General features: G+C 45.4%; 1 protein-coding gene across 1 annotated transcript in view; it reads right to left on the bottom strand.

Moving 5' to 3' along the window:
- The window catches only part of ice2 (interactor of little elongator complex ELL subunit 2), a 99584-nt gene that overhangs the window by 12793 nt on the left and 70436 nt on the right, over positions 1 to 16355 (bottom strand). The window contains exons 13-14 of the mRNA XM_048617030.1: positions 6197 to 6247; positions 3057 to 3318 (exon numbers count right to left, since the gene is read on the bottom strand). Of these exons, the coding sequence (XP_048472987.1) occupies positions 3057 to 3318; positions 6197 to 6247 (313 nt within the window). The remainder of the gene's footprint in view (positions 1 to 3056; positions 3319 to 6196; positions 6248 to 16355) is intronic.

A 16355-nucleotide genomic window follows, 5' to 3' on the forward strand; every position in this document is an offset into this window, starting at 1 on the left:
GAAGGGCAGAGAAAGAGACAAGGGGCGGGTAAGAGGGGTAGGGATGGAGGGGGAGGGGATGTCCCTTGACCACAGTGAGAGGCATCTTACTCAGTACATGGAAGGTGGCACAAGGGGGACTCCCACAGTGAGTGGGGCAAAGGTTTTTCTGTCTCAGCACAGGAAGAGGTGTGTATATCTCAGCGTGGGGCCAGCCCCTCTCAGTGTGGGGGAGGGTTAAGGTAAGCAGGAGGTGTGGGGGGGTGTCTCTCAAACCCTGGCAATGACCTGCCCCCGCTTTTGGCTGCTGGGTGTTGTGTTATAGGAGTTAGGGTTCCACATGTCAGCTTTGGAGTGGGGTGTGGGCAGTTTAAAACATATGTCTAAACTGGATTACACTGGTGTGGAGTCAGTTCCGTGTTCAATAATGTTGAACTCCTCATCGCATTTGCCAACAAAGTTCCAGAGATAAATTTGGAAGCAAAATACCATTGCTGCTGAAACAAAAATCAGAAAGTGCTGGAGAAACTCAGCAGGTCTGACAGCATCTGTGGAGAGAAAAACCGAGCTACCACATCATGTGATATGTCTTCCTCAGAACTGAGGGGGATGGAAAATTGTTACAGAGATGGCAGGAACTGCCGATGCTGGAGAATCCGAGATAACAAGGTGTAGAGCTGGATGAACACAACAGGCCAAGCAGCATCAGAGGAGCGGAAAGGCTGACGTTTCGGGCCTAGACGCTTCTTCAGAAATGGGGGAGGGGAAGGGTGTTCTGAAATAAGTAGGGAGAGAGGGGGAGGCGGATAGAAGATGGATAGAGGAGAGGATAGGTGGAGAGGAGACAGACAGGTCAAAGAGACGGGGATGGAGCCTGTAAAGGTGAGTGTAGGTGGGGAGTTAGGGAGGGGATAGGTCGGTCTAGGGAGGACGGACAGGTCAAGGGGCCGGGATGAGGTTAGTAGGTAGGAGATGGGGATGCGGCTTGAGGTGGGAGGAGGGGATAGGTGGGAGGAAGAACAGGTTAGGGAGGCGGGGACGAGCTGGAGTGGTTTTGGGATGCGGTAGGGGGAGGGGAGATTTTGAAGCTTGTGAAGTCCACATTGATACCATTGGGCTGCAGGGTTCCCAAGCGGAATATGAGTTGCTGTTCCTGCAACCTTTGGGTGGCATCGTTGTGGCACTGCAGGAGGCCCAGGATGGACATGTTGTCCGGGGAGTGGGAGGGGGGAGTTGAAATGGTTCGCGATTGGGAGGTGCAGTTGTTTGTTGCAAACCAAGCGTAGGTGCTCCACAAAGTGGTCCCCAAGCCTCCGCTTGGTTTCCCCGATGTAGATGAGGCCACAACGGGAACAGCGGATACAGTATACCACATTAGCAGATGTGCAGGTGAACATCTGTTTGATGTGGAAGGTCTTCTTAGGGCCTGGGATGGGGGTGAGGGGGGAGGTGTAGGGGCAGGTGTAGCACTTCCTGCGGTTGCAGGGAAAAGTGCCGGGGGTGGTGGGGCTGGAGGGGATTGTGGAGCGGACAAGGGAGTCACGGAGAGAGAGGTCCCTCCGGAAAGCAGATAAGGGTGGGGAGGGAAAAATGTCTTTGGTGGTGCGGTCAGATTGCAGGTGGCGGAAGTGTCGGAGGATGATGCGTTGGATCCGGAGGTTGGTGGGGTGGTACGTGAGGACGAGGGGGATTCTGTTTTGGTTGTTATTGCGGGAAGGGGGTGTGAGGGATGAGTTGCGGGAAATGCGAGAGATACGATCGAGGGCATTTTCGACCACTGTGGAGGGGAAGTTGCGGTCCTTGAAAAACGAGGCCATCTGGGATGTCCAGGAGTGGAATGCCTCATCTCGGGAACAGATGCGGCGGAGGCAAAGGAATTGGGAATACGGGATGGTCTTTTTGCAGGAAGGTGGGTGAGAGGAGGTGTATTCTAGGTAGCTGTGGGAGTCAGTAGACTTGAAATGGATATCGGTTTCCAGGTGGATGCCAGAGATGGAGACAGAGAGGTTCAGGAAGGAGAGAGAGGTATCAGAGATGGTCCAGGTGAACTTAAGGTTGGGGTGGAAGGTGTTGGTGAAGTGGATGAACTGTTCGAGCTCCTTGTGGGAGCACGAGGCGGCGCCGATACAGTCATCAATGTAACGGAGGAAGAGGTGGGGTTTACGGCCAGTGTAGCTGCAGAAGAGGGATTGTTCCATGTAACCTACAAAGAGGCAGGCATAGCTTGGGCCCATGCGGGTACCCATGGCCACCCCCTTTGTCTATAGGAAGTGGGAGGAATTGAAGGAGAAGTTGTTAAGGGTGAGGACGAGTTCAGCTAAGTGGATGAGGGTGTCAGTGGAAGGGGACTGGTCGGGCCTGCGGGACAGGAAGAAGCGGAGGGCCTTTCGGCCATCTGTATGGGGAACGCAAGTGTACAGGGATGGAAAATTGTGTCTATTTTGCACTGCAGACAAAGTGGTAGGGGAATGAATGTAACAGATTGTGGGGAGGGTGCCCAGTGCAAAAGACAAAGGGTTTGCTCATGATGGTGAAAGGAAAATTGAGATGTAAAGATGGAAATAAAGGTGTGAAAAGGAGAAAATGGGTCCAGTCTGCTAAGAATCAAATCTTAGGGAAGGTAGTGGCCTCGTGGTATTATCACTGAACCATTAATCCAGAGACCCAGATAATGTTCTGGGGACCCGGGTTTGAATCCCGCCATGGCAGATTGTGGAAATTGAATTCAATAAAAAAAATCTGAAATTAAGAGTCTAATGATGGACATGAAACTGTTGCTGAGGATCAGGAAAAACCCATCTGGTTCACTAATGTCCTTTAGGGAAGGAAACTGCCATCCTTACCTGGTCTGGCCTACACGTGACTCCAGACCCATAGTGATGTGGTTGACTCTTAACAAAGGGCAGTAAATAAATACAGGCCTAGCCAGTGATGCCCACATCTCATAAGCAAATTTTAAAAAATTCTCAGGAGACTGACACTTTAACCAAAGAGAAACATTTTTCTCCAAGACTTCACAAACTTACAACACTGGAGCTCGGCCTACATGCTGAAAAAGGTAATAAAAACAAACAAACCTGCAGGTTTTGAAGCTCCTCGGAGGGCTTGGGAGGGAAGGTACAGGGAGCTCTGCCATGGTGGATGTGGTAAGGCAGTAACATATTGGGATCCAGAGGTACCCAGGGCACCGAGAGAGTCGATGGAGGTGGAGGGAGCGTACTGTGGGCAGCATGGAGGTTGTAGGCTGCTCTGGTGTACTTCCCTCCTTGAGAGCCACGATAGATGGTTATGGACGAGTCTCCCGAGGAGTGACTCAACAGGTATTTGCCTTCTGGTAAACTAGGGTGCAAAGAAAAAAAGTTCTCAGTCATAACATTCACGATAAACGAAGGCAATCTCATTCTCTCATGCAGGAAATGGCACAGAGCCTGTGTACCCTGTCATCAGGGTACAATGCATTACAGCATTGTCCACACTCCCCTTGGCTGTGCTTACACTGAGAATCAACAAGTAAAACCACAAGATTTCCTTTCTCCCCAAGTCCAGAACAAAGGGACACAACGTTAAAACGACAGCCAGGTTTCTGAAGAAGGGTCTAGGCCCGAAACGTCAGCCTTCCTGCTCCCCTGATGCTGCTTGGCCTGCTGTGTTTATCCAGCTCTACACCTTGTTATCTTAGCCAGGTTTGTACCGATTGGAAAGAGAATATGAATGGGGCTGTTAATGTGGTCCAATCAGGGAGCCCTGGCTGACAGCTATAAACAGGAGTGTCAGGGGTTCTGCTCACTCTGGGAGCTGGCTCTGAGCTCGCTGGGTCAGTGTCATGTACTCTGCAAGTGTAGATAAAGGGTGATGTGGTGACAGGATACCAGCCTCAGTGGAGTTATTTTAAGGTTGTTCAGGGGTGACATCAGGAAGCATTTCTGCAACAAAATGGGCAGTGGAAATCTGGAGCTCTCTCTCCAAAGATGACACCGGGGCTTGGAGGAATTCAGGTGGTGTCACAATATACAGCCAGAACCCCTGCAGAACATTGTTAACCCACATTGTCAGAGCAAATTACTGCAGATGCTGGAATCTGTTCTGAAAACAAAAAAAAATGCTGGAAATCACAGGGGGTCAGATAGCATCCATGGACAGAGAGCAAGCTAACATTTTGAGTCTAGATGACTTCATCAGAGCTGAAGTGAAGTGTGGAGGGGACCGCATTTCTGCTATAGTGGGGAGGGGGCGGGTGGAGTGCTGGGGGGGAAAAGGCTGCTGAAAGTGCAGATTATGTGGTCAGAGTATGCATTTGTCTGGTACTTTGAAGGCGTTTCTGCCCCTGCTTTCACTAACCTACTTGAGGTTTCAATGTATAACTGGGAGCGTTGATGTTGGTTAAGTGGGTTCATGTGGCATACATGGACTTCCATGTCAAAGCATGGGAGCTAAAAATGGCTGAGCGTTAGGAAACAGAATACCGTGGTGGAATCTTTTCTTGGATAGAGAAATATATCCAGTGGGGTTGCCTAGGACCCCGGTGTCAGAACCCTTGCTTTCCCTGACCGGTGTTAATGGCCTCGACTTGATTGGACAGAGCACAACTTCAGGATTGTGGATGTTGTGAAATTGGAAGCATTGTGAAACAGGAGGAAGACACAAAATGACGAGGGCTGGTTGATGGAATGGTAGGAAAGAAAACTAATGCAAAGAAATACAAGGTGATTCATTTTGGGAGATAAAACAAGGAGAAGCAATAGGAAAGAAAAGGGCACAGTTCTATCCAGGGACAGAAAACCTGGGGATATGCACATCCAAATCATTGAAGGGGGCAGCACAAGTTGAAAGTAGTTAATAAAGCATAGAAGACTTTATAAAGAGGAACACAGAGATAAAAGAAAGCACATAAACCTGTATTTAAAAAAATGATACCTGGACTTCAGGGTTACACTATGAGGAGAGGTTAGGCCTGTCTACAATATAGCAGGTTAAAGGGTGATCTGATCGAAGTCCTCAAGATATTAACAGGAAAAAAAAGCGGGTAGATAAACTATTTCCATCAGTTTGGGATTCTAAACCTAGGGAGCACAATCTGAGAATGAGGGCAGGAGCATTCAGGAAAGATGTTGAGAAGCACTTATAGACACAAAGTATGGTAAATGTTTGGAACTCTGTTCCACAAATGGCAGTTGATGCTGGATCAGCTGTTAATGTTAAATGTGAGCTGGATAAATTTTGTTAAGCAAAGGTATTTTAGCGGCCTAGAGGCAGGAATATGGAGTTAGGCCAAAAATCACCCACAAACTGACAGAATGGCAGCCAAGGCTGGAGGGCCGCCTGGCTTACTGTTCCTACAAAGCACTGGTTCAGCCTCAACTGAATTACTGCAACCAGCCTAGGGCACCACATTTTAGGGAGGATTCAGAGGGTGGCTTTAGGAACTTCATTTACAAGGACAGAGAAGTTGGGACAGTTGGACAAGAAAACATAAAGAACAACTTTAACAGAGGTGTTCAGAATCATGAGTGTGGACAAACCAGTTAAGGAGAACTATTTCCTTTGGCAAAAGGATCTGGTGCCAGAGGACATAGATTGAAAGTGAGGAAAACCTTTAATTATACAACAAGTGTTTAAGATCTGGAAATCATTGTTTGAATGGATTATTTTTCAATGGAGTTAGATAATGTTCGGAACAGTAAATATTTATAGAGCTGCCGGGAAGATATGAGTGTGGGACTGGGCGAATTACTCTGGCAGAGGGCCAGTGCCGAAAAAAAGAGACTGAATGGCCTCTTTCTGGGATATAACTGTTCTATGATTCTATTCTATGGTAACTTCCATAATAACTTCAAACTGACCACCCCTCACGGGGTACAACAAGCGTTAGGGAGTTTATGTTTGTCAACATGCTGCTACTGTAAGGATTTCTCAAAATTATCAATGGCCATTTATTTGGTTGAAGTGTAGAGAGAAAAACACATTGCTCTGTTCATCACTGTGCACACATCTTGGGTGTCAAAAGCCTTTCAGCATAAAATCATACAGAAAAGGGCACATAGGGATGAGCAACAATTGTTGGCTTTATCAGCAACAATCACATCTTATGAAAGACAAAACAGCATAACATAGGCATATTCACACAGATGCTCACAGACAGACACACTGAAGGGGGCAGCACAAGTTAAAAGTAGTTAATAAAGCATAGAAGACTTTGTCACAGACAGACAGTACTCACCTTGAAACTTTTTTCAGTACATGGTGCAGGATATTTAATGAATTTAAAGGGCTGTGAATAAAAGGAGAAGAAATTCCATCAAAACCAAATGGAGGCAGGAAATTAGAATCAAACATATTGCAGACAGGTTTGTCTCAAATTCTACTTAGAGTACAAAGCTGACGACACCTCTGTTCACACTATTGTACAGGGCGAAACTTCACTCTCAGCAGGCAACTTCACTAGCCTCACAGGTCAAACCTCAGGGGAAAGAAACCTAGTTATATAAGGCATCGATACACAAAGATTGCAAAGAAATCATACAGCACGGAATAGCCCCTTCAGTCCAAGCAGACTCGCCCGACCATAATCCCAAACTAAACTCGTCCCGCCTGCCTGCACTTGGCCCATATCCTTCCAAACATTTCTTATTCATGTACTTATCCAAATATCTTTTAAACATTGTAACTATACCTTGCATCCACCACTTTCTCTGGCAGTTCAGTCCACACATGAACTAATCTCTGTGTAAAAAAAATTGCTTTCACGTCTTCTTAAAATCTTTCTCTCGTCACCTTAAAAAACATGCCCGTTTGTTTTGAAATCCCCCACTCTAGGGAAAAGACACCTGCCATTCACCTAATCTATACCCCCTCATGATGTTATAAACCTCTATAAGGTCACCCCTCAGCCCCCTATGCTCTGGTGAAACAAGTCCTAGCCTATCCAGCCTCCTCTTATAAACCCTCTGTTCTCAACAACACCTTGGTAGATCTCATCCAAATCCTCTCCAGCTTAAGAATATCCTTCCTATAACAGGGCAACCAGAACTAGACAGGGTACTCCAGAAGAGGCCTCACCAACAACAACATAACGTCCCAACTCCTATACTCAAATGTCTGAGCAATGAAGACAAGTGTGCTAAACACCTTCTTAACCACCCTGTTTATCTGTGATGCACAGTTCAAAGAATTATGCACCTGAACCCCTAGGTCTCTCTATTCTACAACGCCACTCAACCCTATTTTTAACTGTAAATCCTGCCCTTGTTTGTTTTACCAACATGCAATACCTCGCATTTATCCAAATTAAACTCCATCTGCCACACTTCAGCCCATTGACCCAATTAATCAAGATCTCTTTGTAATCTTAGACAACCTCCTTCATTGTTCACTCTGCCACCAATTTTGGTGCCATCCGCAAACTTACCAACCATGTCTTCTAGATCATTTGTATAAACAACAAATAAAAGTGGACCCAGCACTGATCCCTGTGGAACACCGGTGGTCACAGGCCTCCAGCCTGAAAAACAACCGTCCATCTTCACACACTGTCTCCTGCAATTAAGCCAATTTTGTATCCAATTAGCACTTATACTTGTTTACCCCATTCATCATGAACGATGGTCACTTTGAAGTTATGCTTTATGAAAGTAACCACAGAATAGAATCATAGAATGGTTACAGCCCAGAAAGAGGCCATTCAGCTTCTTTCCCTCATGCTCTCTGCCAGAGTAACTTGCCGAGTCCCATGCCCCATCTTCCCTGCAACATGACAAAGATTTAATCTTCTGATAATTATCCAAATCCATTGAAAAGCAGCCCACTCAGACAATACAATCCATATCTTAAAACACTTATTGCACAAGTAAAGATTTTCCTCAAATCAGTATCCCTGCACGTACCTATCACTTTAAATCGGTGTCCTCCAGCACCAGCTCCTTTTGTCAGAGGGAGCGGCTCTCCCTAATTGTTTGTCCAGATTCACGATTTTGAATCCTATGCGATTTAACTTTTCTAATTTGTCTACCACGCAGAACCTTGTCAGACGCTTTACTAAGGTCCAAGTAACCAATGTCTACTGCGCTGCCTGCATCAATCTTTTTCGTTACTTCCTCAAAAAACTCATTCAACTTTGTGAGTCACGATTTCCCTCACACAAAACCATGCTGACCATCCCTAATCATTTCATGCCTCTCCAAATGCATATAAATCTTACCTTTCAAAATCACTCCAACAACTTACCCACCACCAAAGTCAGACTCACAGGTGTATAGTTCCTAGACTTCTCCTTACATCCCTTCTTAAACAAAGGCACTACATAAGCCAATCTCCAGTCATCTGGCACCTCATCCGTAGTTATAGATGATACAAATATTTCTGCAAGGGGTCCCACAATTTCCTCCCTAACTTCACACCAAGTCCCGGGATACACTAGATCAGGACCCAGAGATTCATCCACCTTTACATCTTCCAAACCCTCCAGGACTTGCTCTTCTGTAATGTGAACTGTTCACAGAACATCAATATTTATTTCCCTGAGTTTTCTACCCTTCACTTCTTTCTCCACAGTTAAAACTGACAAAATATTCATTTACTATCTCTCCCATCTGCTGAGGTTCAACACCGTAGGAGTGCAAAAGACAACCTCATTGGTCTTTAAGGGCCCCAACTCTCTTGCTCTTAATGTACTTGTAGAATTTTTGGATTGTTTTTAACCTTATTTGCCAAGGCTATCAAGGGTCATCAAATTGTGAAAACGGATGTTAGCAGCTACAAGCTGTGAGACTTTGTGAGCCTGTGCAAGTGGAGGTGTACATGCATGTTTCACAATCTAGTTTGTGTGAGGTGTGTGGGATCGTGTACGTCTTTCTCCAAAAGTGCAAACGTTGTGAGGTAACAAGGTGTAGAGCTGGATGAACACAGCAGGCCAAGCAGCATCAGAGGAGCATGAAAGCTGACGTTTTGGGCCTAGATCAGAAGGGTCTAGACCCAAAACGTCAGCTTTCCTGCTCGGCCTGCTGTGTTCATCCAACTCTACACCTTGTTATCTCAGATTCTCCAGCATCTGCAGTTCCTACTACCTCTGCAAAGATTGTGTTCTTATACAACGCACATAAAACAGCAACTTCTGAAAGCATGAAAGACTTATTTAAGAACATAAGAACATAAGAACTAGGAGCAGCAGTAGGCCTTCCGACCCTTCGAGCCTGCTCCGCCATTCAATAAGATCAGGGCTGATCTTTTCATGGACTCAGATCCACTTACCCGCGTTCTCACCGTATCCCTTCATTCCTTTATTGTTCAAAAAAAATCTACCTTATCTTTAAAAACGTTTACTGAAGTAGCGTCAACTACTTCACTGGGCAAGGAATTCCATAGATTAACAACCCTCTGGGTGAAGAAGTTCCAATTCAGTCCTAAATCTGCTCCCTCTAATCTTGAGGCTATGCCCTTTTGTCCCAGCTTCACCTGCCAGTGGAAACATCCTCTCTACTTCTATCTTATCTATTCCCTGCATAATTTTATATGTTTCTATAAGATCCCCCTCAATCTTCTGAATTCCAATGAATATAATCCCAATCTACTCAGTAAACATTCTACTCATTTCACACTTCATTCTCCACATTTATTAAAGAGCAAATGTTGCCGTTACCAGGAGGAAAGTAGCGGCTTTGTGCCATAAAGCATTTACCATTCTTATTGTTAACAGCGGCTGCCACAAAGTTAGGAATGCCTCAAGATCAGTGTTAACACTGAGCCAGCAATAACCCTTGCACCAGCATTCAAAGTCAGGTGACCTGGACCAACACAGTAAATGAAGATACGATCTTTGTAAAGCCATCAGGGAGGCCAAGGGGCAGTAACGGACCAAGTTAGAGGCTCAGACTTACCAGACAGACTCTTGCCGTCTATGGCAAGGCCTAAATGATATTACAGGATACAAAATGAAACAGTGTAAGATAGCGGACAATGACACATCCCTCCCTGATGTGCTCAATGCTTTCTATGCTCGGTTTGAGCAGAATACCACTGGTGTGGCAACGCCTGCCCCAATAGCCCCAGGCACACCTGTTCCCTCTGTCACTACTTCCAAAGTTAGATTGGTCTTCCTGGGAGTCAACCCAAGGAAAACGACAGACCCAGATGGTGTTCCTGGCCAAGCACTCAGATTCTGTGCTGACCATCTGGCAGAGGTATTCACCGACATCTTCAACCTCTCCCCGCTGCAAACAGAAATCCCCACCTGCTTCAAGAAGACCACCATCATCCCCGTACTCAAGAAAACACACGCAGTGTGCCTTAATGACTACCGCCCAATAGCTCTGACCTCAACAGTCATGAAGTGCCTCAAGGCTGGACATGGCCCACATCAGCTCCCAACCTGCCTCGCTCCCCTACAGTTTACCTACCGATGTAACAGATCCACAGAGGATGCGGTATCTCTATCCCTACACTCATCCCTGGAGCATCTGGACAACAAAGACACCTACATCAGACTCCTGCTCATTGACTACAGCTCTGGCCTCAACACCATTATCCCCTCCAGACTGATCTCAAAACTGTGTGACCTTGGTCTCGGCTCTGCTCTCTGCTACTGGATCCACAGCTTTCTGACCCACAGATCGCAATCAGCAAGGATAGATAACTGCACCTCCTCCACAATAACACTCAACACTGGAGCCCCCCAAGGGTGTGTCCTCAGCCCCCTGCCGTACTCCCTGTACATCAGCGACAGTGTTGCCAAATTATGAATGAAGGCCATCTACAAGTTCATTGATGACACCACTGTAGTGGGACGGATATCTAACAACAATGAATCAAAACACAGAAGGGAGATAGAGGGCTTGGTGACATGGTGCAATGAAAACAATCTTTCAATGTCGGCAAAACTAAAGAACTGAACATCGACTTCAGAAAGAAAGGAGGAGAACACGCCCCCATCTACATCAACGGAACTGAGACAGAGAGTGAACAGCACAAAGTTCCTCGGAGTGAGGATAACCGACAATCTGTCCTGGACTTCCTACGTAAATGTGACAGTCAAGAAGGCACAACAACGCCTCTTCTTCCTCAGGCGGCTCTGGAAGTTTGACATGTCCATAAGATCTCTCATCAATTTCTACAGATGCACCACTGAAAACATACTGTCCAGGTGCATAACGGCCTGGTACAGCAACTGCTCTGCCCAGGACCGTAAGAAACTACAGAAGGTAGTGTGCACAGCCCAGACCATCACGGAAGCCAACCTTCCATCCATGGACTCTATTTACACCGCCCATTGCCGCAGAAAGGCAGCCAACATCATCAAAGACCCATTGCCCCCCGATAATGATCTCCTACAACCTCTTCCATCAGACAGAAAATACAGAAGCCTGACCACACGCACATGAGCAGGTTCAGGAACAGCTTCTTTCTGGCCATTATCCAACTGCTGAATGGACTCTAGCCTCAAATAACGTAACTAGCAATGTAACCTGTATGCCTCCAAGTCTTTTTGATCTGTAATTCTTTGGCTTGCTGTGACCTGCCTGCACCGCTTGTAAATAAAACTTGTCACTGTATTTCAGTATACGTGACAATCAATCAATCAATCAAAACATAAATATAGACAAAGTCATCCACCCAGAAAAGCTGTAGTTCCTTACACACAGGTGTTGATTTCTCCACTGTTTGAACCTGGATCACTCTGCACTTAATACATTCCGACATAATCGTTCGCTTCCATTCAGTCTTGAACCAGCCCAAACAGGTTCTTTGTCCCACCGGCACAAATCAAGTTGAAGCAGTGTTCGGAGTTTGCCTTCACTATTCTACTTACTAGCTTGGTTAACTTAAACAAGGTCACATCTCTTCTAGGCATGCCCACCCTGAAGAAGTTTTGCTCCTCTCTCCAAGAGTTTGAGGAAGGGTCACTTGACCCGAAACTCTGATTTCTCTCCACAGATACTGCCAGACCTGGTGAGCTTTTCCAGCAACTTCTCTTTTTGTCCCTCTGAGAAGGCTTTGTCCACTGACTGTGTGCTTCCTCCAGTATTCTTAAATTAAAAATAAGTCTCAGGAAATTCTGCAGGGATTCTACAAAAGAGCTCCAGCTGTAAATTATAGAGAGATACCTGCTGAACTGTACTAACCCCAGGATCAGGTTCAATAAAGTACCCCCCTTACCTTACGCCTCACAGCGCCAGGGACCCAGGTTCGATTCCACCCTCGGGTGACTGTCTGTGTGGAGTTTGCACATTCTCCTCATATCTGCGTGGGTTTCCTCCATGTGCTCCGGTTTCCTCCCACAGTCCAAAAATGTGCAGGTTAGGTGGATTGGCCGTGCTAAATTGCTCATAGTTTCCAGGGATGTGCAGGCTAAGTAAATTAGCCATGGGAAATGTGGGGTTACAGGGTTGGAGTGGGGTCTGGGTTTGGGTGGTATGCTCTTTGGAGGGCAGGTGCAGACTCAATGGGCCAAATGGCCTCTTCCTGCACTGTACGGCTTTTATGATTTAGATAGCAGTATGTTACATAATCTTGCAGCGTTGTGTGGCATGTGGCAAAATAGCAGCCACCACCAATACATTCAATTACTATTCGATATACGTAAAAAGCCTCCAAACGCACCCAAGTGTTACCATGACAAAAACATTATTTTAGCAATCTTACAGACCCTAGCGGCTTGCTGGGCCCCTTCAGAGTCTACAGTTCTCAGCGGCATTGTCAATACACTGCTGCACCCAGATATGGAAACTACTAGGATAGTAGGATAGATGTGATCGCACTGGAGAGGCTGCAGAGGAGGAGTTTCACCCGAATGTTACCTGGGCTGGAGCGTTTAAATTATGAAGACAGATTGGATAGACTGGGGTGTTTTTTTTTTAAAAGAGCAGAGGACATTAAGAGGTGGCTTGATTGCGATGTAGAAAATTATGATGGGCAAAAATAGGGTAGGCAGGAAGGAACATTTCCCCTTGATGGGGGGGGCGCATCAATGACCAGGGGCATAGATTTAGAGGATACGTGAGGAAAAACGTTTTCACCCAGAGGGTGATGGGAATCACTGTCTTTAAAAGGTGGGAGAGGCAGAAACCCTCGTAACATTGAAGATATATTTTGAAGTGTACTTGTGATACCTTGGCAATGGGCCAAGTGCTGGAAAAATGTGATTAGAATAGTTAAATGGTTGTTTTTGGCTGGCACAGACTCAATGGGCTGAAAGGACTTTCGCTGTACTGTAGATCTCTCTGACTCGATGACATGCTAAGTAACGGGTTAACAATCAGAGTTTTGCTAGCATCCTACATTGAACGGTAGGGGCAGGAGTAGCCCCTCAAACCCGTTCGAGATCACAGTCAATCACCTACTTCAGGGATTCCCAAATTGGGGGCCCAGACCCGAAGTGGGGTCTTGATCTGAAACCTTGGGGTCCCAAACTCTCACCGCGATGGATCTCTAACTGAGCTATAACAGCAGTGCTCCCTGTCTAACATACTCCTGCCCTCATTGTCACATCGCAACCAACTGAGAGTTCTCAATGACTGGCTGTGACAATTTGCAAACCTTGAAATGGGGTCATGGTGCAACAAGTTATGAGACGCACTGATCTACCTCACAGTAATTTCTGTTCATACTCTCTATGCCCCTTTATGTTGTTACTTATAGAAATCTATTCATAGAATGCCACAGTGTGGAAACAGGCTATTCAGCCCATCGAGTCCACATCAATCCTCCAAAGAACACCCCACCCAGGTCGACCCCATCCCTGTAACACTGCATTTCCCATGGTCAATCCAACTAACCTGCACATCTTAGGACTGTGGGAGGAAACTGGAGCACCCGGAGGAAACTCACGCAGACACGGGGAGAATGTGCAGACTCCACACGGACAATCACCCGAGGGTGGAATTGAACCCAGGTCCCTTGTGCTGTGAGGCAGCAGTGCTAACCACTGAGCCACTGTTTTGCCCCTGTTGATCTCCTTCTTGATCATATTATATAAAGTGGAGGTTGAGCCCCCACTGAGAACTAAAACCAAAACACCCAAAAGAGTAACACCTCATCCTATAATCTGTAAGAAGAGTGTGAAAAGTGGTGTAACCTGCCTTTCAGCAACTTCTAGTGGTCAAATAAAATAATTCCCTGACACTGACTTTTGAATCAACATGTAGCAATTTATTAATCTAACTCTAACAATGAACAAATTAACTAAACTATTAACAAACCGCATAAACCCCCTTCTAACTATTTCCAAATAAAACAAGATTCTAAAGGTATGCTGTTCCAATAAATACAAGTCCCACTTATATAAAATAAGATATAAAAAAGTTAGTCTCTCAAAATTACAGCCGGGTTACATTTCTTCTGGAATGCTCTGTGCCTTCTCCATGGATCCTTCTGTCAGGAAGGTTAACTAGTTGTGCCATGGGTACCTTTGTTCTTTAGATGGTGCTTTCTCTAAGGCACAGAGGAGTCTGTGTGAGCCAGCAATTCTTGCTCGAGAGCAGAGAGATGTTAACTCTGGAGGACAGCAGTTAACTGTCCTCCTTTGTCCAACTGCCCCCTTTTTATACCCTTGATGACATATCAATATTTTTTACAATAGGATTGGTCCTGTGTTGTCAAAACCATCAGATGTAAATTTGATAGGTTTTTAGTGTTTCAGTGCCTGGTTCAAATTGATTGCCTAAATTCTAAACTCTGTTGTCTTGGTAAAAAAAAAACTGCTGCTTGGCCTGTTAACTGTACAGCCTTTGACACAAATGTTTCAGTTTGGATGTTCTCTGTGCACTTGCAAACTTACAAGCTGCTGCTCACTGATATCTATTTAAATCTCTAAGCATAGAAACAGCGCATCATTTTTTGATGGGACCACGCAATGCTTTCCCCTAGCATTTTACAAACATCAAATTCTAACTTCCTGGCTAATCCACATGTACTCTAACCAATTTCACAACACATATTTAATGACTGAGTTTCTACAGCCCTTCTCCCTCTTCTCTACTTGAGGATGCAGACTCCATTTTCTTAATCTCACCTCATGTGAAAGTCCAAACATTCCAGAAATCAGTCTTAGTGAACCTCTGCCACACTTCCTCTATGACAGGTCTCCTCTATCTTAGGTAAGGGAACCAAAACTGTACACAACATCCCAGGAGCAGCCTCACCTGGTTTCTATACAATCAGTTCTGAGGATAGGTCACTGGACCTGAAACATTAACTCTGATTTCTCTCCTCAGGTGCTGCCAGACCTGCTGAACTTTTCCAGCAAATTCAGCAATTTTGTTTCAATACAACTGAAGCAAGACATCTTTAGTCCTATGTGTCCTTTCCCATCAATGTTATACATTTCTGACTATGTAACTTCCAATAAGCAGTTCTCTATAATCAACTTCATTTGGCTGATTGAGAAATGTTAATGATCATTATAAGATCATAGTTACCATGTTTGAGATTACTGCAGCACCCTCTCCCACTGTAGATATATCATCGCAAAATGATCATTTATGCTGAATTTCATGGTTTCTTATTCCGAATTTCTCATTTCTATCTAAACAAACAGTTAGTAATGTGTTTGAATTTGAATCTCTAAGTTCTGAATAGATTGGATTATGGTACAATGTATTCACGACTTCGGATGCCTCCTAAATAAGGGACCAAAACAGAATTAAAGTCAATTTGAATCACAAAATGAGATTCGAGAACTTGAGGGCTTACAGGAAATGTGGGGAGACACCAGTTGACTGAAAGAAATGCCACCAAAACTAGGGCGAAGACAAGTAAGAAAATTTAAAATTCTCAACCTCCTGCTGAAATCCCTTTACAGCTTCATCACCCACTATCACTATAACCTTCTCTAATGCCACAAGGTGGGGGGGGGGGGGGGGGGGGCAGTGGGAGGAGGCCATGAACTGTTGGTATAGTCACTGGACTGATAATCCAGAAATCCAGGTAATGTCCTGGGGACCTGGGTTCAAATCCCACTGCGGCAGATGGTGGAATTTGAATTCAATAAAAGAAAAATCTGGAATTTTGATCCATTGATCCACGAATTCATTGCCGATTGTTGGAAAAACCTATCTGGTTCACTAATGTCCCTTAGGGGAGGAACCTGCCATCCTTACCTGGTCTGGCCTACATGTGATTCCAGACCCACAGCAATGTGGTTGACTCTTAACTGCCCTCTGGGCAATTAGGGATGGGCAATAAATGCTGCCTAGCCAGCGACGCCCTCATCCCATCCCAAAAATGAATTTAAAAAAAGTTATGGAAATAGGGACAGAGAGGAATTTAAGCACACCAGTGAGAATTTTAAATCCAAGTCATTGGAAGGTCAGGACTCAATGCAGGTTCAATAACCATAAAGTCCAGGCCAGCAGAGATGCAGAGGTTAAAAGAGCTACATCTAATCTGAG

The sequence above is a fragment of the Rhincodon typus genome, chromosome 36, assembly GCF_021869965.1.
Source record: "Rhincodon typus isolate 14 chromosome 36, sRhiTyp1.1, whole genome shotgun sequence".
In the NCBI taxonomy this organism is placed as follows: domain Eukaryota; kingdom Metazoa; phylum Chordata; class Chondrichthyes; order Orectolobiformes; family Rhincodontidae; genus Rhincodon; species Rhincodon typus.